This window comes from Phycodurus eques, chromosome 14 (assembly GCF_024500275.1).
Source record: "Phycodurus eques isolate BA_2022a chromosome 14, UOR_Pequ_1.1, whole genome shotgun sequence".
Classification (NCBI taxonomy): domain Eukaryota; kingdom Metazoa; phylum Chordata; class Actinopteri; order Syngnathiformes; family Syngnathidae; genus Phycodurus; species Phycodurus eques.
Genome location: NC_084538.1, coordinates 21,546,340 through 21,567,995, shown reverse-complemented (window position 1 = coordinate 21,567,995; position 21,656 = coordinate 21,546,340). Strand labels below are relative to the sequence as shown.

At 43.6% G+C, this 21,656-nt stretch overlaps 1 protein-coding gene across 10 annotated transcripts; it reads left to right on the top strand.

The window, feature by feature from the left end:
* Nucleotides 1-4: 4 nt before the first annotated feature.
* tedc1 (tubulin epsilon and delta complex 1) lies at nucleotides 5-15,851 on the top strand. 10 transcript variants are annotated; one of them, XM_061696588.1, is made up of 10 exons: nucleotides 5-207; nucleotides 7,656-7,737; nucleotides 7,876-8,081; nucleotides 9,259-9,396; nucleotides 11,621-11,686; nucleotides 13,745-13,831; nucleotides 13,900-14,043; nucleotides 14,526-14,619; nucleotides 14,776-14,885; nucleotides 15,082-15,170. In XM_061696588.1, exons 1-9 carry the CDS (start codon nucleotides 46-48, stop codon nucleotides 14,856-14,858), a joined length of 1,062 nt encoding a protein of 353 aa, XP_061552572.1. In that variant the 5' UTR covers nucleotides 5-45; the 3' UTR covers nucleotides 14,859-14,885; nucleotides 15,082-15,170. The 10 variants fall into 10 exon arrangements, with proteins under 10 accessions (XP_061552572.1, XP_061552565.1, XP_061552574.1 ...); XM_061696581.1 differs by lacking the exon at nucleotides 14,776-14,885 and having other exon boundaries at nucleotides 14,477-14,619; nucleotides 15,082-15,403; XM_061696590.1 differs by lacking the exon at nucleotides 14,776-14,885 and having other exon boundaries at nucleotides 15,082-15,200.
* The last annotated feature ends 5,805 nt before the right edge of the window (nucleotides 15,852-21,656 follow it).

Genomic DNA, 21,656 nt, shown 5'->3' with positions numbered 1-21,656 from the left:
AATGAACACTTCAGATTTTTCCTTTGCAGCGCATGATTTACACAAATGAATCATGTTTTGCTGCGTGGTGTAATGCAGCGCCACAAAGCGAGTGTGGAGGTAAAGCAGGTGATTGGAACTTTGTGTAAATTACTGACGGCTACCGGACTTCAACATGTCCCGACGCCGGAGACGTTTAGACGGGCGAAGTTTGGCGAAGTCGACGTGGTAAGTGTCTCGCTATTCTAGTGCACATTCGTGTGACGAGTGTGCCCGAAGGGAAACTGCGCAATGTCAGACAGGGTTGCAAATAGTCTTAAACATTTCATCACCTAACAAGATGTGTCCGGGACAAGAATGCACAGTAGCCTTAACTACCAAGGTACGGTACCTTTAAGTACCTTGCTTTGCACTCTCACGTGATACAAATTGATGGTTTAAAAATAATACATTTATTGTTTAAAAAGTGGTCGCAGTACGTTGTAGTTGCTATTTTGGATTGCTTTTTAATATAAAATTAATAAAAACAAACATAAAAAATATTCAAGATTTGGGACTTTTGGGGGAAAAAAATAAAATTGATACAGTTCTTGTGACTGACTGTAGCCAAAACAATAATAATTGGTTTAGGACAGTGTTAAGTGATTTTTATTTTCTGGTAAATAAATATTGTCTCCGTTTGATTTAGGACTGTGTTAAGTGATTATTTTCTGGTAAATGTTAGTCATATTTGAAAAGGGAATGATCACACAAGCTCGGTGAATGTGAATCTTAGCTCCTTGTCAATATTTCCATCTGCTCCTCTCCATTATGTTTACATCACAAATGAATTTTTATGGCAAGCCTTAACATTTAACAGCCAGTAACAGAGATTGGGGGGGACTAGAGTCAAATGACTTGACTCGAGTCCACTTGAGTTGCCAGTTTTATGACTTTCCGCTTGCCTGCCAAATTCTTCAGAAAGACTTTTTCTTGGTGGCGGAGAAACCTGACTGTGACTTGAACAAAATGACTTGACAAGTCATCTTGTTTAGAGTTGGAAATCAGAATTTTAATTGAGACGGTTTCTTTTTTTGGGGGGGAAAGTAAGAAACAATTTGGGCTTGGGGCGGTTGTCATTCGCGCCAACCTTGCCAGTGTGACAGCCACCTGCATGAACAATGAGGGAAGGAGCTCCAAAGACACTACAATTTGTATTCAAGGATTATGTTGTTGAATAATTCTGCAAAAAGGGGGTGGCAATCTGCATGGCATGCAACTGGCACATTAAAGACACAGCAACGACGACGTCGAAGTTCGTCACTACAAAACTCACAAAGACGGGTAAGCCAATTTAACCGTTTAGCTAGCTGGTCAAACATTAAGTTTCATAGACTGGTTTGGGATGATTAAAAAATGCTCTGATTGTAAACATTTTAGTACAGCTAAGTAACATAACTAGGGGTGGGATGCTTTATGATATAACTTGTCGGAACCTTTCGTTTCAGTTCATAGGCGCACAAAATTATCTTTTTTCCCTCTCTCTCATGGACTCTAGAGCAGTAAGATACTAAAATATAATACCAACCTCTGAATTCAGAAATAAAGCGACATCTCTAGTGTTGTTGAGATAGAAAAATAAGTTGCAGAGACGTTTTCTGGCACGACGAAAGAGCTAGAAAATGCCCCAAAAAAGTTGCAGAGACGTTTGCTGGCATGACGAAAGAGCTAGAAAATGCCAAGTGCAGTATAGGCCAGCTGTACACGGATTCCTCCGTGTACAGCTGGCCTATACAATACTTGGAGGAATAATCCCAAGATGGCGCCTACCAGTGTGGTCGCCTCGGTAACGCGCTCTCTAGAATTGTTTTTGTTTTTGTGTTTTTTGTTCGTCTTTGGAGACCTTACACGACTCACTTACACAAGGGGAGACCTGCTAACCATCAAGGAGGCTACTCCGGACTTTCTTTTTCCCCGAGTTACTCACCGGAGCAGCGTCCGCGGTTTTCGGCGCATGGAGACGGAAGCGGCGCCACAGAGGGAAATGGTTCGGCATTCAGATGAAACTCCTCAAGAAAGGACACAGATTGGCGTTTCCCGTCGATCCACCTCACGAATGTAAGCTCCCTAACCAACAAAATGGACGAGCTTCATCTTCTGTTAAAGACCAGTAATGACTTCGGACGTTCCGCGGCCATGTGCTTCACGGAGACCTGGCTTTGCGACGCTGTACCCGATGGCGCCGTCATGCTTCCCGGCTTCAACATTCATCGAGCGGACCGCGACATGGAATCATCGGGGAAAACAAAGGGCGGCGGGATATGCTTCTATATCAATGAAAAATGGTGTACGGATGTCACGGTGCTCAGCACACACTATTTTTAAACTGTAAACCATTCTACTCGCCATGTGAGTTCGCATCATTCATACTGGCTGGAGTCTACATACCGCCTCAAGCTAACACGAACGCCGCACTGCTAACGCTCGCCGAACAAGTCAACGAAATTGAAAAAAAACACCCGGACTCACCACTCATTATTCTCGGGGACTTTAACAAAGCTAAACTCAACCACGAACTCCCTAAATACAAGCAGCACATCGACTGTCCTACCAGGAAAAATAATACTTTAGACCACTGCTACACAACGGTAAAAAACGCATACCGTGCTATACCTCGTGCAGCCCTGGGCTCGTCTGATCACTGCTTAATTCACTTAATACCGACGTACAGGCAAGAACTTAAATGTGCGAAGCCAACAGTGAAAACAGTCAAAAAGTGGACCAATGAAGCAAAGATGGAACTTCAAAGCTCTTTAGACTGCACAGACTGGTGTGTCTTTGAAAATTCAGCTGGAAGCCTGGATGAATATACGGACACTGTCACATCCTATATCAGTTTCTGTGAAGAGGTTTGTGTACCAACAAAATCATTTCGCACATTCAACAACAACAAGCTGTGGTTCACTGCTAAACTTAAGCAGCTTCGCCAAGCTAAAGAGGACGCATATCAGAGCGGGGACAGGACCCTGTATAATCGAGCTAGAAACCAGCTGATGAAAGAAATTAACATTGCAAAGAGGATCTATGCAGCAAAGTTGGAAAATCAGTTTAGCGCAAACGACTCTAAATCAGTCTGGCATGCATTCCAATCGCTGACTAATTACAAGCGACGATCCCCCCAAGCTGAGAACAATAGCACACTAGCCAACGACTTGAATACCTTCTACTGCAGATTTGAAAAGGACAGTTTCACTCCACACACCCACCCGGCCGCACCCGCGACCACAACCACACCTCGGACTTCTGCGTTAACCATCCATGAACAGGATGTGAGACGCATCTTCAAACAACAAAAGATTAACAAATCGGCAGGCCCGGACCATGTGTCCCCATCCTGCCTCAAAGTCTGCGCGGACCAGCTCGTTCCAGTTTTCACTCAGATCTTCAAAAGATCTCTGGAAATGTGCGAAGTTCCATCCTGTTTCAAACGCTCCACCATCATTCCAGTCCCCAAGAAACCTGCAATCTCGGGTCTGAATGACTACAGGCCTGTCGCTTTGACATCTGTGGTCATGAAGTCCTTCGAACGTCTCGTGCTGGACCACCTCAAGAGTGTCACAGGTCCCCTGCTGGACCCCCTGCAGTTTGCCTACCAAGCGAACAGGTCTGCGGATGATGCAGTCAACATGGGACTGCACTTCATCCTAGAACACCTCGACAGTGCAGGGACCTACGCGAGGATCCTGTTTGTGGACTTCAGCTCAGCGTTCAACACCATCATCCCTGAACTCTTTTCATCCAAGCTTCTCCAGCTCAGCGTCTCACCTGCCATCTGCCAGTGGATTTACAGCTTTCTGACGGGCAGGACACAGCAGGTCAGGCTGGGGGAGGCCACCTCATCCACACGCAGCATCAGCACTGGGGTGCCCCAAGGGTGTGTCCTCTCTCCGCTGCTCTTCTCTCTCTACACGAACGACTGCACCTCAGCGAACCCGACTGTCAAGCTCCTGAAGTTTGCAGATGACACCACTGTCATCGGCCTCATCAAGGACGGTGACGAGTCTGCATATCGACAGGAAGCGGAGCGGCTGGAGCTGTGGTGCGGCCGACACAACCTGGAGCTGAACACGCTCAAGACGGTAGAGATGATCGTGGACTTCAGGAGGCATCCTTCGCCACAGCTGCCCCTCACGTTGTCCAGCTGCCTTGTGTCAACCGTCGAGACCTTCAAGTTCCTGGGAATTACAATCTCTCAGGACCTGAAGTGGGCGACCAACATCAACTCCGTCCTCAAAAAGGCCCAGCAGAGGATGTACTTCCTGCGGCTTCTGAGAAAGCACGGCCTGCCACCGGAGCTGCTGAGACAGTTCTACACAGCGGTCATCGAATCAGTCCTGTGTTCTTCCATCACAGTCTGGTTTGGTGCTGCTACAAAAAAGCACAAACTCAGACTGCAAAGGACAATAAAAACTGCTGAAAGGATTGTCGGTACCCCCCTACACACCCTTGAGGACTTGCACGCTGCCAGAACTAAGACAAGGGCGTGCAAAATCCTCTCGGACCCTCCGCACCCCGGTCACCGGCTCTTCCAGCTCCTTCCCTCAGGTAGGCGCTACCGATCAATGCAAACTAGAACTAGTAGACATTCCAACAGCTTCTTCCCTCTTGCGATCAACTTCTTAAACACGTAACCTATAACTCCATTACAACAAGCTGGCAATTTTTTGACTTGAGTTCGTTGTCACATTTCTGTGGGGCCAATTATGTATTACTCGTGCACTCACTGTAGTTGTCTCGCCATGCTGCACTATTTGCATATACTGGCCACTCATGCCAGAGTAGCATCTGCTCCATTTGCACACTGATTGAGGAGTATCTGTAACATTTGCACAACCATCATTGTCCCAGATGATCGCACTACTCGTCACTTTAAACCGCATACACTCCTTGAAGTCTCGGCGCCCTTTGCACTATGGTCATTGCACCGGACTATTGCAATATTAGTCATTCGAACTGCTCTAAGTGCTAGAGGACTCTGCATCTTTTTGCACAATTGTTTTTTGTCAATGTCTTTATGTCTCCAAAGGGTTCTGTAAATTGACTCTCTGTTGTACTTGAGCGGCTCCAACTACCGGAGACAAACTCCTTGTGTGTTTTGGACATACTTGGCAAATAAAGATGATTCTGATCACTTTGCAGTACGATCACAGCAATTAAAAATGTCCTTTGTATAGTGTGTTCCACTATTCCTAAGTACAGTACAAATTGTGAGTCGCTACATGTGAATATAATTTTCATACAACTGAAAGTGTTTATTGAAGTGTCACCATCAAAATGTCATCCGTCGTTATAAATCTGTCTGCGCTATGTTTTTAAAATTGAGACCACAGAATATGAAACATAACCTTTATTCTCGTGACAATTGTCAAGTGTCAGTGCTTCTAAATAAATGTATAAATAAATAAACCCGACAGTGATTTAATTAAAGAGGAGGACACAGAAGGAATGCAGATTTTGTTCACATTACTTTTTTTTTTTAAGCATGGGAACATTTTTGTCATGTATTATTCCCTCAATTGTGAATCTCTTTCATTCTCCTTTAGCCCATTAGTTACACATCTAATTATATTTGAACAACAGAGAAATTCTTGGCTTTTGCTTCGAGTTCTCTCAAGAACCGTAGGAGTTACAAGGCTGTCACCAAAAAGTACACAGCATAGTTTGTTCAGAAATAAAGTAGAGTTAAATTGAGTTTTAAATGCAACTTTAAAACAATTCAGTGCAATAAATTCAATCAATCATAACTCCGGTTGTTGTTCATTTAAATATTATTGTATCAATAATAAGACTCAATTATAAAGCGTGAATACTTTTTTCAGTGTTATTTATGGAGAAAGAAATTGAAAAAAACATTTTATTACCACTCCAATATATGGACTTGATTTTTGACTTGCTTTAACCAAATAATGACTTAAGTCGACTTGCTTGAAATTTAGTGGCGACTCGACTTCCCCCCGACTTGGGACTTGCTTGAGACTTGAAGGTTATGACTTGAGACTTGCTTGTGACTTGCACATATGTGACTTACTCCCACCTCTTAATGTATGTAATGGCCTCGTAATTTCACCAAGGACAAATGACATCACTTTCGCTATTCATGGATTGTCATTGTAGATATCTACAGTTCATTTGTAGATATCTGCTGTGAATTACAGACATCTGTGACAGAATTGTAGATATCTCTAACTCCAGTTTGAGATATCTACTATTTGATTCTTACTAGTTATAATTCCAATTCAAGATATTTTGAAGTTTAAGATTTACATTTAAAATATCTACATGTCCCTTTTCAGATATCTTAAGTTTTAACTTGGCAAACCGACGTAGATATCTGTAACTGGAATTATGATGAGTGAAAATGGCGTGGTAGATCATTCAAACTGGAGTTACAAATGTCTACAATTCAGTTGCAAATATCTGTAATTCACTCGTGGATATTGGTGGCTGAGTTGTAGAGTTCTCTATTGAGAAACCCCATACACGATTGGCAAAAGTGAGGTCATTTGTCCAAGGCAAAAGTACTTTAAAACGACAGCGATAGTGGACCCCTGCATATTCTCGGTGTTGCACCCGTGGATTCACCTATTCAAGTTTTTAAAAATGTTTTTATTAAAACACATTCACTGCCATTGATTTAGACGTCAAATATCCATACAGTCCCAGCAGTGAAGCATGGTGGTGGCAGCATCATGCTGTGGGGGTGTTTTTCAGCTGCAGGGATGGGACGACTGGTTGCAATCGAAGGAAAGATGAATGAGGCCAAGTACAGGGATATCCTGGACGAAAACCTTCTCCAGAGTGCTCAGGACCTTACACTGGGCCGAAGGTTCACCTTCCAACAAGACAATAACCCAAAGCACACAGCTAAAATAACGAAGGAGTGGCTTCATAAAAACTCAGTGACTGTCGTTGAATGGCCCAGCCAGAGCCCCGACTTAAACCCAATTGAGCATCTCTCTCTCTTTCTATATATATATATATATATATATATATATATGTGTGTGTATGAGAGAGAGAGAGGATACATTTTAGTTTGATGTGGATGTTGCGTGCAATGATGTAGAATTGCACTGTATCGGAATTTATACAGGTTTGGCACAGATTTACATCTACAGCCTTCCTGCTGTGAAGCAGAAGCCCCCACCTCACTACTATTACAGTAATGACAAGCATATTGTGACATATTGAGCATGTCTCCCTCATCTACTAACAGCTTCACACAACGTGTAGCCTGTGCAGCAAGACGGAATAGAACTCTGCACGACGTGTATGCTAAATCCCAATCTAAAGGGTGATCGTGTACATTGTATATTGTATTATTTTAATTATTTTCTTTTGTGTTTTATGTACAGCTGCGCATGTTAAAGTGCTCTATAAATAAAGTTGAGTTTAATATTGGTAAATTCGAAGCTCCCTGAATTTGTCAACAATTTGTGCCTTTTTTCTCTTGAAGCAGCTTTTTAGACAAAGCGCCCGTAATGGATGTCATTAGATTGTGCTAGTGTGCCAAATCTGGTTGCTGGGTGTATGTTCAGACAGGTCAACTGCTCAGCTAGAATAATTCGCAGTCGTTACAAAATCCCCATAGTTACACTGTATATACATATATTTTCTTTTGGTTTCTTATTGTTTTCCAGGAGGATCGACTCTGGCAGCTGCTAGCCAACATCCTCCAGACGACAACTGTGTCCTCTGCTGGCTGCACACAGATGATAAACGGTCAATTGCAGGTTTTTACAGACGTACAGGGCTTTCATGATGTAATAATGTCAACATGCCAATCGGAACTGTTAGAATCAGAATTTCGTTCTAGTAGAGTTGATTAAGGTTTTCCTCTGTGGTGTTTGTACTCTGTAGTCACCGCTGAGCATAGGATGCTGGTGAGCACAGGCCTGTGGCAGAGTGGTTACTATGCTGGCTGGATGTATGGGAGGGCGGTGGGAGGAGTCTCTAGTCGGGAGCTCCTTCTGGCACTTGGCTGGGTACTTGCTGCTGGAACGCTAGAGAAACTTCTGACCCAACGTGTACAACAACTGGACAAAACACTACTCCCGCCCATACTTGTAAGTCTGACCAGAACAGTTACCACTGTTCCTTTGTACACACTCAGTACACACCATTCAGTATTTGCACAGTCCTTGGAACCATAATTTGCTACACATGCAGGTTAGGTCATAATGAGATCCAGTTTTAAAGTTGTATCAAAATTTGATTCTGCATTAAACCTTTTCCCGAGGAGCAGTAGGCAGAAACCATGGAATCCAGATCAGACTGACTGGAATTTAACCTTATGTTTTTGGTTGCGGGGAATCCTGAATGAATCCCAATTCAAGCATGAGGAGAACATGTCAAAACCTCTTCCAGTGAGGCAGCAGTGCTAACCATACTTCTCCCATGTCGCCAAAGATAATTCTATTAAGTTTTGAACGACACTTTAAAAGAGGGAAAATTTTTTGTAACATTGGCTTTCTAGTTTGCAGTGGCGTAGAAGTGTGCTCCAGTGTAGCTAAATATGGATGTCAAACATCAGCTCTTAGAATGCAGGAGGAGGAGGATGCAGTGCAGTCCGATACCTCTGCAAACTACAACCGCAATGTTACACTTATTCTCAAGAGCACAGGCTGTGGCAAAATCCAAGCTGTCAACAAAAGTGAATAAAGTATGCATTTAAATCTGTGGGGCCATTTGTTCACACAGCTGACTTTCACACACCTGGCATGGGATGCATTTCCATGAGTTTGTGGAAGCGTGGGGCGTTGGCAAAGATTTTGTTGCAAAATCTGTATAAAGATCCAGAACGAAAGTTGTTTGAAAAGGAAAACCTTATGTAGCCTTTGATTTGTAAGTAATCATAATAATACATAACACTTCTGTAGTGCTTTTCTAGCCACTTTACAATGTCACACATTATTCATTCACTCCTCAGTAACGCCCTGTGGGTGGTAAGCTAATAGTTGTAGCCACAGCAGCCCAGGGGCAGTCTGACAAAAGTAGGGAGGCAATTCTGCACCTTCGGCCCCTCCGACCACCACCAAACATCCTACCACATTCATTCGTGGGCAATGTGGGTTAAGTCTCTTGCCCAGGGACACAACTACATGTGCCCAGGCGGGGATACAAACCTGCGACCCTGCGGTTTCAGGGCGTACTCTTACCCTCAGCGCCACGCCGCCCACAAGTGTACCTAACGGTTTGACGGTTGTGTGACTATAGTTGAGATCTTGGTTTCTGTATTTTTAGATGCAAGTTGAGATTCCTCTTGATCCCCTGGTCGAGTGCAGCTCAGTGAGAAGACTTCAGTGGCTCATTGGTTGCCTGAAACACCAGGGACGGATACTGCTGTCCATGCACGATGAGCGAGCCGCTTTGTTACATACTGTGAGGAGGTTCATCTTCTCTAACTTGCTAAACTAAATCATAAAATGAATAAAATGTCCCCTCCTGGAAGCCGTCACCTTATTGTGGTGGAGGGGTTTGTGTGTCCAAATAATCCTAGGAGCTCAATTGTCTGGGGCTTCACGCCCCTGGTAGGGTCACCCATGGCAAACAGGTCCTAGGTGAGGGACCAGACAAAGCACGGCTCCAAAAACTCCGATGAAGAAAGAAACAAATGGATCTAGGTTTCCCTTGCCCGGATGCGTGTCACCGGGGCCCCACTCTGGAGTCAGGCCAGGAGGTGGGGCTCGAAGGAGAGTGCCTGGTGGCCCGGCCTGCACCTATGGGGCCCGGCCGAGCACAGCCCGAAAGGGTAACGTGTGCCCCTTGCCATGGTCTCACCACCTGTTGGAGGGGTTACAGGGGTCGGCTGCAGTGCGAGCTGGGCAGTGGCCGAAGGCAGGGACCTTGGCGATCCGATCCCCAGCGACAGAAGCTGGCTCCTAGGTACGTGGAATGTCACCTCTCTGGCAGGGAAGCAGCTCAAGCTGGTGTGTGAGGTCGAGAAGTTCCGACTAGATATAGTCGGACTCGCCTCAAGACACAGCTTGGGCTCTGGTACCAGTCCTCTCGAGAGGGATTGGACTCTCTTCCACTCTGGAGTTGCTCACGGTGAGAGGCGCCGAGCAGGTGTGGGTATACTTATTGCCCCCCGGCTCGGTTCCTGTACGTTGGGGTTCACCCCGGTGGACGAGAGGGTAGCCTCCCTCCGCCTTCGGGTGGGGGGGACGGGTCCTGACTGTTGTTTGTGCCTATGCACCAAACAGCACTTCAGAGTACCACCCTTTTTGGAGTCCTTGGAGGGGGCGCTGGAGAGCGCTCCCGCAGGGGACTCCATCGTTCTGCTGGGGGACTTCAATTCTCACGTGGGCAATGACAGTAAGGCCTTGAAGGGCGTGATTTGGAGGAACGCCCCCCCCCCCCCCCCCCCCCCCCCCCCCCCCCTGATCAGAACCCAAGTGGTGTTCTGTTATTGGACTTCTGTGCTCATCACGGATTGTCCATAATGAACACCATGTTCAAGCATAAGGGTGTCCCCACGTGCACTTGGCACCAGGACACCCTAGATCGCAGTTCGATGATCGGCTTTATGGTCGTGTCATCGGACTTGCGGCCGCATGTCTTGGACACTCTGGTGATGAGAGGGCAATGACAGTGAAGGAAGGGCGTGATTGGAAGGAACATCGTGTCTGAGTGGACCATGTTCGGCATCTCCATTGCTGAGGCGGCCGTTGGGAGCTGTGTCCGTAAGGTGGTCGGTGCCTGTTGTGGCGGCAATCCCCGAACACGTTGGTGGACACCAACGGTGAGGAATGCCGTCAAGCATCCGGCGTCTCAGGAGGAGCAGTTCACCATCAACACTGTGTATAGTGGGGATGGGGCGCTCCTGACCTTGACTCGGGACGGTGTGTCGTGGGGAGAATACTGAGACCATGGTCCTCATTCGGAAAAGGGTGGCGTGCCCTCTCCAGGTCGGGAATGAGATCCTGCCCCAAGGGGACGAGTTCAAGAGTTCACTTGTTCACGAGTGAGGGAAAAATGGAACGGGAGATCGACAGGCGGATTGTACAGCGTCTGCAGTGATGCGGACTTTGTATCGGTCCTTTGTGGTAAAGAAGGAGCTAAATCGAAAGGCGAAGCTCTCAATTTACCGGTCGATCTATGTTCCTACCCTCACCTATGGTCACGAGCTGTGGGTCGTGACCGAAAGAACAAGATCCTGGATACAAGCGGCCAAAATGAGTTTCCTCTGCAGGGTGTCTGGGCTCTCTCTTTGAGATAGGGTGAGAAGCTCGGTCATCTGGGAGGATCTTAGAGTAGAGCCGCTGCTCCTCCACATCGAGAGGAGCCAGATGAGGTGGCTGGGGCATCTGATTCGGATGCCTCCCGGACACCTCCCTGGTGAGGTGTTCCGGGCTCGTCCCACCGGGAGGAGACCCCGGGGACGACCCAGGACACGCAGCAGAGACTACGTCTTTCGGCAGGCCTGGGAATGCCTTGGGATCCCCCCGGAAGAGCTGGATGAAGTGGCTGGGGAGAGGGAAGTCTGGGTGTCCCTGCTAAAGCTACCCGACCACGGATACGCAGTACAAAATGGATGGATGAATTCAAATGTACACGCTAAATGAATTCTTAACTGATATATTTTTAATTGTTCATTTCTTAGGTTTTTTCTACAAGCCTACCTTCTGGATTATCTTCCTCGGGTCAAACTTGTACAGCACTGAATGAGGTGTGTGCAGAGATTACCGCCTGTAATCAGATACAACAATAGATTCTTACTTCAACATGTATGTTAATGTATGTTAAAGCTTTAATTCTATCAAGCCTTAAAATCTGTTTTATTTTTAGATATGTTCTTTTTTTCATTTGAATTCTGCAATGATGTTTGTTGACATGCAGAGTCCTTCTTAAAAAGTGAAATTATAATACAATAGAACCTTTATAGGTCAAACACTATCTGATTTGGGATGCTGTCTGACCTCCAAATTGTTAGAATTTTATTTTTTTTTCATGCTTTTTACATACTAATGTATTCATTGTAATATAAATGTACAAATAAGTTAATCACTGTACAGTAAAACAATGTATTGGTTGGGAGGAGAGTTTCTTCATTTACATTGGGAGGAAAAAGTATGAGAGCCCATTTATTCAATTGGTATTGGTAATCAAATGTGGACTGACTGATCTTCATCCAAATCACAAGACTAAAGAAACCATCTGTCAAAACTAATACCACACAAACAATCATGTGTTTTCATATTTTTATTTATATATTTTTATAGACATAAACATTCACAGGACAGCATGGAGAAAGTAAGCGAACCCTTGGATTTTATATCTAGTTGACTTTCCTTAGGCAGCAATAACCTCCACCAAACGTTTCCTGTACTTGTAGATGAGACATGCACAACGAAAGGGATGAATTTTGTCCCTTTCCTATTGACAAAAGTGTTGCAGATCAGCAAATTCCTGGGATATCTGGTGCGAATAGTTCGAGGTCATGCTGCAGCATCTCAATTGAGTTGCAGTCAGGACTATGACTAAACCACGCCAGAACACGCATTTTCTTCTTCTGAAGCAGTTCTGTTGTTTCTTCTGTGTTTCGATCATTGCCCTGTTGCAATGCCAATCCTCTTTTGACCTGAATGAAGTTCTGCAAAATATCTTGATAAACTTGTGAATGAATTTTTCTATTGATGATCTCATGTCCAGACCCTGAGGTAGTTCAGCACACGCATACCATGATGCTCCCTCCACCGTGCTTCACAGTTGGGGGTAAGGTTTTGATGTTGGTGTGGTGTACAATTTTTTCCTCCACACATGACGTTGTGTGTTCCTCCCAAACAATTCAACTTTGGTTTCATCTGTCTCCAGAATATTTTGTAGTAGTGCTGTGGAACATCCAAGTGCTCTTTTGCAAACTCCAAACGTGCAGCAAGGTTTTTTTGTTGTTTTAGAGAGCTTCCTCTTTGTTCTCCCGTGAACCCCATTTTTGTTTGATGGTTTGCCGATGGTAGATTTGTTCTAATAGATGTTGGCGTGTTCTTATGATTTCTGTAAGTCTTGAGCTGAGACTGTAGTTTTTTTTTTTTTTTTAATTTTTGTTTAATTTTTTTTTTTTTTTTTTTTTATTTTACTGAAAATTCTGCGACGTGCTCTTGCAGTCACCTTTACAGGACGGCCACTTCTTGGAAGAGAAGCAACAATGATGAACTTTCTCGATTTATAGACAATTTGTCTAACCATGGACTGATAAACAGCAAGAATATTGTTTTTGTAACCTTTTTTAGCTTCATGCGAGTCAACAATTCATAATCCTAGGTCTTTTGAGTGAGGCATTGGACACATCAAGCGATGCTTCTCGACGAGAAGATTCGAAACTGGTGTGTGTTTTATTGTGGCCAGAGCAGCTTTAAGCCACACCTCCAATTGGACTCCAGGTTGGCTCACACCTGACTCTGATAAGCACTTGGAAAATCCGTAGCCTCGAGGTTTACTTACTTTTCCCCTCCCTGTCCTGTGAATATTTCCATGTTGTGCTTTATAAAAATATGAACACATAAACGTTTGTTTATGTGTTCATATTTCAGATTCAGTTTATTTATTCTTTTAGTTTATATGAAGATCAGACCATATTTCATGACCAATTTATGCAGAAATTTTATTCCAAAGAGTTCACATACTTCTTTACTTCCCACTGTACTGCACAACCCCTCACCACACACACACCAAAACACAGCTGATGTTGCAAAGTCTAGTAAATCTATATCGTTGTGTATGTTACTAGACATGCATTGGTGTACAGGAGCTTTGTGACCTTCTTGGATTGTACCTAAAGTGGAAGCAGGTGGAAAATGTTTTCTGGACCTGGATGGTGAGTTGGCTTATGTACACCTCAAGACTCTCACAAATGCAGAAGCATGTTTGTCTGTGTACTTGTAGGACAGTGTGGTAGATTACCATGTGAAGGACGCTGTCGCTGAGAGGCCTACGCAAATTGTCACGAGAGCTGCAGACGCTTGCCACCCTGGACAACTGGCTGTCGGCAAACTGGAGGACGTATTGCTGAGACTGAAAACAGTGCAGGTGCTCAGTGACACATGCACAACAATTGTGACATAACTGACACTATATAATACTGCATGTACACATTAAGAATACTTGGATGGATCATTTGTCAGTTGTTGCCATTCCAACTGTATGCAGATAGTGGGAGTAGAAAAAGTGGGCGTGGAGCCACCCCAAATGAAGGAAGAATTGCCTAAAACACATTTCGTGAAAAACATCTTGACAGTACCAGTAAAGAAATCTGTGAGGGAATAAAGCTTCTAGTTTTAAAATATTGATGTTTATTTTTATATATATATATATATATGTATGTGTTCAGACTCTTTCCAACAAAAAAAAGCAGCACACCTTTGGGAGTAGTACTGATTGATAAAAATGCATCGAGAGGAGTATCTGGAGGTTTACGGGAAAAATGTGTTGTCATACTTTTAACATAATGTTTGACCTGCAGAAACCTGAAAAAATGTGTGGATGGAATTCCATATTTTTTGTTTGCTCAGAAAGGATGGGAAAGTGTCCACCTGAATATAAATCTACAAAGCATCTCACCCCTTGTTCATGCCAACCTCGAAAGCCATCTGATGGAGCAAACAGGTGATTGGCTGCAATGGGGCTCAAAAGTCGAGAGACCAAGGGTTTTTCTGAATGGGGACCAAATTTTAAGACTGTTTAACAACCGGGCCACCGAAGGGCACAGAACAGGTAAGAGGAAGATGTGCACCTGATGTAAGGAAGTTCCTGTACCTCCAGCACGAGCCTCCATGGTCACCCAAACTGGATATATGATGGCTCCAAGTCAAAGTGCCGCCAGTCAAGCAGACTTCGGAAGTTAACAACTGAGTAGTAGTTCTGAACGTTGGGTAAGGCCATTTCACCTGACTTTTTAGGCCTCTGAAGAGAGGTTTTTCTTAATCTGGGCTGTATACAATTCCAAATAGAAGACAGTGTTTATGAGTCCAGAGATTTAAAGAAGAATTTAGTGATCATAATAGGGAGAATTCAGATTTTCCGAAGTAGCACTTATTGGCCTGTGTTGTGCTTTTTTGCCCCCAACAGAAAGGACAGAAGACTGGGAGAGGGGACGTTAAGGACAGAAAATGCAGACTTCAGGATACCTTGGACACTGACATGTGTTATCTTGAATCTTTCCCTCCCCTGCTGTCTGTCTCTCAGCCATACAGAGCCAGATTCCAACCTGAGAAGACGGTCAACAGTTGCTCAGTTAAGACTTTACATGGTATGGTTAAGGAGACAAATGAGCTCCCAGTGTCTCAGGTTATAGAGCTGCTCACTCACACGGAGCGACAGCTGCTGGAGGGGAGGGACACACAGAGACTGGCGAACAGGATTCAGCTGCAGGAGATGATTGGCAGACTGAACGAACTTGTGCTTATAACGCCGTAAATATAATTTCTTTGTGTTCAGCACATTACTTTGACGTGCCTTAACATATGATGGATGTTTTAGGCTAAGAAAATAAGGGTTATTTTCCATATAATTTGATCAATAATGGTAAAGACATGGCCCACTGAATTTCTTTTTGAAAGGAGTTATCCATCAAAAGGTCTGTTTCTAAGAGAAAAAAAATCTAAAGTAATATTTTTCCAAATTTTTAATGCCAAAATGTTTTTACCGTTAGGTGCCTGAAATGAAGTTTCATTATTTGCAACGTTTTCTGAAGATTCTAATTTGATTTATTGATATAGGATCTTTGTTGTATTGCTTAATATGCCCTTTTGGTGAAAACTTAACACATTCATCTTCGTGTCTTCAGAGTTTTGCATTCACACACTAGCAGATAGAAAAATAAATGGTGTTATTTCTGATATCTGAATGAATGGGTATGAATTTGTGAAAGTGTCCAAAATACTGCATGTCTTTATTGTTATTACAATTGTATAAAGACAAGAGTATAATGGGTTTATTGAGCAGTTAGGATCATTTATGCACTTGTATCCACAGAGTTTGAATGGCAAGACATGTACATTGTGCAACTCACCCGATTATTTTTAGGCTCTTGTCTTTACCGTATTGCACTTTTGCCTTTGGCCTTTACTATGAAAGCGAAACATTTTAAATAATCACTTCATAAATTGGAACATTAAATGTGGCTGTTTCAGAATTGGAGACAATTACCCATATAAAAACCAATACGGCATAAACAAATTGCTACATTAGAATTTTTTTTTAGTGTCTTTGGCGCTATGAATAAAATTATATCAAAATGACCCACAAGGCGGTAATGGTAATTAAAAAAATTAACTACTTAAATATAAATGTATACCGTATTTTCAAGACCATAAGGCGCACTTAAAAGTCTTAAATTTTCTCCAAAATGGAGAAATGCTTATGCACTTAGAAGCACTTATAACGCTTATGTGTGCACCGAGTTCCAAAATCTGTAAATGTTGTGTGACTTTGATGAGCGCTCCGCTTGACTGACTGGAAGCATTTCCTGCCGACACGCTGCTTATATAGAGGAAAGGCGGACGTGACTGAGGACCACATGCGGACGTTAAAGGGGGAAGGGTGTGCGTGAAAGAGGACGCTAAAGGCACGCCCCCAGTAGGTATATAGCGCCGGTATGTGCATTGTGCAAAATAACATCGGTTTGGCTATCGACCCCCGAAAATGGCATCTATGACGAGACACTTACGAAGCACAGTTTAAACTGCAAGCTATCAGTTACGCGGAGGAACATGGGAATCGAGCAGCCGCGAGATAATTAAAGATCAACGAATCCGTGGTTCGCAAGTGGAGGAAGCAGGAAAACGCGCTTCGTCAAAAAGACGAAGCTGAGTTTCCGCGGAAACAGGGCGAGGTGGCCCGATTTGGAAGACCAACTCGAGCAATGGATGAATGATCAAAGAAGAGCTGGGAGAAGCGTCTCTACAGTCACCATTCGACTGAGGGCAATAACGCTTGCAGAAGAAATGAAAATCGAACATTTTCAAGGTCCGTCTTGGTGCTTTCGTTTTATGAAACGGCACCATCTATCCATCCGGGCAAGGACTACCATGGATCAGCAACGTCCGGCGGATTAGAAGGAAAAGACTCCTACTGCAGTAAAAAGATTGCCGACAAACAAATCCAGCCCAACCACATCACCAACATGGACGAGGTGGCTTCCATTTTTCATTCGAGATTAAATGGCTTTTGCTTTGCATGGCAAAGTTTCAAGTTGCACTTACGGATGTAGCGTCAAACTGTATTGACTGAAATTGGTTTTCTGAAGTGTTCCTGAGCCCATGTGGTGATAGCCTTTACACATTGATGTCGGTTTTTGATGCAGTGCCGCCTGAGTGCCGCCTGAGGGGTCGGGGGTCACGGGCATTCAATATTGGTTTTCGGCCTTGCCGCTTACATGCAGTGATTTCTCCAGATTCTCTGAACCTTTTGATGATGATATGGAGCGCAGATGATGAAATCCCTAAATTCCTTGCAATTGTACGTTGAGGAACATTGTCCTTGAACCGTTCGACTATTTTCACATGCACTTGTTCACCAAGAGGTGAACCTTGCCCCATCCTTGCTTGTGAATGACTGAGCAATTCAGGGAAGCTCCTTTTATAGCACCCACCTGTTCCCAATTAGCCTGTTCACCTGTGGGATGTTCCAAACAAGTGTTTGAGAAAGTTGAGGAATGCTTATCAGTCTTTTTTGCCCTCTGTCCCATCTTTTTTGGAACGTGTTGCAGCCATAAAATTCCAAGTTAATAATTATTTGCTAAAAACAATCAAGTTTATCAGTTTGAACATTAAATATCTTGGATTTATAGTGCAGTCAATTAAATATAGGTTGAACATGATTTGCAAATCATTGTATTCTGTTTTTATTTGTGTTTAACACAACGTCACAACTTCATTGGAATTGGGGTTGTAAAAGGCAAGGCCTGAACTAGAAAGACACATTAGTGACATGTTCCAATTCTTTTGTTGACTTGAAAAATGGGTTGCTTCAAACAAAAGGTGCTCTGTCATGAGTAGTTTAACACATCTAGATGTAAATACCATGAAATAAAAGATGGAATTCTGATCTTTTGTCACATTCATCTTTTGATCTGCAACCCAAATGTCTTCTTCCAAATGTCAACAAAAAACAAAGGAAATGGGCTTGCCATTCCAATATTTTTGGAGGAGACTGAATGTAAAGGTAGTTTTCAATTCCAGAGTTCAATATCTTTGACTCAACCACACACAGTACACAACAGGATATGTATAACATATATGGAAAACTACAGGGAAATTGGGGACAAATGCGAAGGGACTTAACTGCGTAATAAAAGACAAATACACAACACAATATCATAGATCAAATGGCCGAACTCGTGAGATGAGCTTAAATGAACTGGTGATCGGGGAAGAAGATGGACACCCCCAAAGACCAGCTGATCTGCGTTTGTGAGTTGACACTGCAATCCTGACTATGATGTCCAACATCAGTGCTTAATAATTTTGGGTAAATTACTAACTTCACACGAAATCCCAACGTTGCCTTCTCTCGCTCTGACACAATGCATTAAATGCTCACACGCTCATTTATTTTAGCCCAGCGTCCATACACATGATGTCCTCTTTTCCATTTATTTACGCCAAATTTTCTTTCTTTCTTTTATCAGTAGTGTTATTTTCTTTTTGTAGTTGTAGCTGTGTGTTTCCTTAGATGTCATTAAATATAGCATAAAATGACACTTGGTTGTATTTTGTGTGTGTGTTCTGAGTTTAAGTAAATCTCTAATCTAAAAGCCAACATTTCGTAAAGTGTAGCAACCTTCAGATTACGAGTTTTAGTAGTTAATTTTAACAATTGAATTTAAAATTACAATAAACCGGAAGTAACGCAAGCGTCGCTTCCAGCTTCTTCTTCTTTTCCTTTGGGCTTGTCCCGTTAGGGGTCGCCACAGCGCGTCATCCTTTTCCATGTAAGCCTATCTCCTGCATCCTCCTCTCGAACACCAACTGCCATCATGTCTTCCCTCACGACATCCATCAACCTTCTCTTTGGTCTTCCTCGAGCTCTCTTGCCTGGCAGCTCCATCCTCATCATCCTTCCTTCTACCAATATACTCACTATTTCTCCTCTGGACGTGTCCAAACCATTGAAGTCTGCGCTCGCTAACTTTGTCTCCAACACATCGAACCTTGGCTGTCCCTCTGATGAGCTCATTTCTAATTTCTAATTTTATCCAACCTGGTCACTCCAAGAGCGAACCTCAACATTTTAATTTCCGCCACCTCCAGCTCTGCTTCCTGTTGTCTCTTCAGTGCCATTGTCTCTAATCCGTACATCTAATCCACCACATGGTTCTCTTCTCTGCCTTTGTCTTCCTAATTTTCCTCCCCACCACCATCCTATGCTGTCTAGCCACACTCTCCCCTACCACTACCTTACAGTCGGTAACCTCCTTCAGATTACATCGTCTGCACAAGATGTAATCCACCTGTGTGCTTCTACCTCCGCTCTTGTAGGTCACCCTATGTTCGTGCCTCTTCTGGAAAATGTGTTCATTACAGCCATTTGCATCCTTGTTGCAAAGTCTACCACCATCTGTCCCTCCACCATCTGTCCCTCCAAGTTCCTTTCCTGGATGTCGTACTTACCCATCACTTCTTCATCACCCCTATTACCTTCACCAACATGTCCATTACAATCAATTACGACTCTCTCTCTGTCTGGGATGCTCAGAACTACTTCGTCTAGCTCCTTCCAGAATTTCTCTTTCACCTCTAGGTCACATCCTACCTGTGGGGCATAGCCACTAATCACATTACACATAACACCCTTAATTTCAAATTTCAGCCTCATCACTCGATCTGATACTCTTTCACCTCCATGACATTCTTAGCCAACTCTTCTTTTAAAATAACCCCGACTCCATTTCTCTTCCCATCTACACCATGGTAAAATAATTAAAACCCTGCCCCTAAACTTCTAGCCTTACTGCCTTTCCACCTGGTCTCCTGGACACACAATATATCAACCTTTCTCCTAATCACCATGTCAATCAACTCCCGAGATTTTCGTGTCATAGTCCCAACATTCAAAGTCCCCACATTCAGTTCTAGGCTCTGTGTTTTCCTCTTCTCCTTCTGCCGAAGAACCCACTTTCTACCTCTTCTTCTTCTTTGACTTCGACCCACAGTAGCTGAATTTCCAACGGCGCCCCGCAGGTTTACGGCGCCGGTGGCGGATGTTGTTAACCCGGGCCACGACCGATCCGGTTTGGAATTCTTTGGATGAACGCTCATATTTGTTTGGCAAGGTTTTAAACCGGATGCCCTTCCTGACGCAACCCTCTGCATTTATCCGGGCTTGGGACCGGCCTACAGTTTGCACTGACTTGTGCCCCCCGTAGGGCTGCATTAATAATAAGTATATAAGCTTCCGGCTTAAAAAAATAATAAGCTTCCGGCTTATTATTTTCTCCTAAAGTAATTAAATTCTCGTTTGACCAATATACGCTACAGCTGGAAAAACATTTCAAATGAACAATGCAACAGTCTGCAGTAAATGGGTTGCATGCTTTATGCAGTTATTGCAAGTAAGGGTTATGCCACCAAATATTAAATGTTCTTCACTTTTTATTGAATTTAATCATGTCTGTTCCAATACTTTTGCTCACTGGAAAAGTGGGTGTGGAAAAGTGGGTGGGTTCATACAAAAGGTGCTCTGTCCTGGGTTGTTTAACATATCAAGATGTAAATACCTTGAAATAAAAGATGGAATTCTGAACTTTTGTCTCATTTCGTCTTTTGATCTGAAACCCAAATGTCTTATTTAGTGTACAAGAAAAACAAAGGAATTGACCTTGCTGTTCCAATACATTTGGAGGTGACTGTAGGTAATCCATCCATCCAGCCATCCATGCATCCATCCATTCTCAATACCGCTTATACCTGTTCAGGGTTGCTGGGTGCTGGAGCCTATCCCAGCTGCCTTCAGGCGAAAGGCAGACTACGCTGAACTGGTCGCCAGTCAGTCGCAGGGCATAGGTAATCCATTTTGACCAATTTTCAACAAAGACATCAATTGTACCTCTCAGTTTAGATATGATTCTCTCCAGAACGTATGGAAGCCTTCGCCGTGTTGTCACCAAATGGTCACGTCGTATCTCAGTTGGCAGAAACCCTATGGAAGTCAGTAGCCGACCACGAATTATCGGGTTATTCACCCTTATTTCTGTTAATTACTAAATGGTCGTCTCTTGTTGTGTTTTGGGATGTCCATACAGATTGTCAACAAAGGATTCTTCGAGCATTTATGGCATCCCTAAGACAGATATTCCATATGTAAGGCTGCTGTACTGGGTAGGCAATTTGCATACAGGGTAAACGGCAAAAATGATGAGACCTAAAATCACGGTCACCGCTCATTGGTTTGCATTCGGGGCTTCGTTCCAAGCCAGGAGGAACAAAAAAAATTCGGTCTTCAGTTGTGCGCACCGGGGGGCCTCTCCATCTAAATTCCTGGGCTGAATTTTGGGTCCAGGCCGTCCCTGCCTAAATTTCAAAAGAGCTAAGCTTTGCCCTCTTCCTGATTGCTTATTGTGTATGTGTTGGGTATGTCACACCAAAATGTTTCCCATCGTCAAACAAATTTAAATGTTAGTCAAGAGACAGAACAAAAAGAGA

Bases quoted from the DNA above. Each gene is read 5' to 3' on its own strand.
- tedc1 (XM_061696581.1), top strand. From the start codon at position 46: ATGAATCATGTTTTGCTGCGTGGTGTAATGCAGCGCCACAAAGCGAGT. The intron at 9,397-11,620 runs GTGAGGAGGTTC...TTCATTTCTTAG, and splicing joins GAGCCGCTTTGTTACATACT to GTTTTTTCTACAAGCCTACC. The intron at 14,044-14,476 runs GTGCTCAGTGAC...TTTGACCTGCAG, and splicing joins TGAGACTGAAAACAGTGCAG to AAACCTGAAAAAATGTGTGG.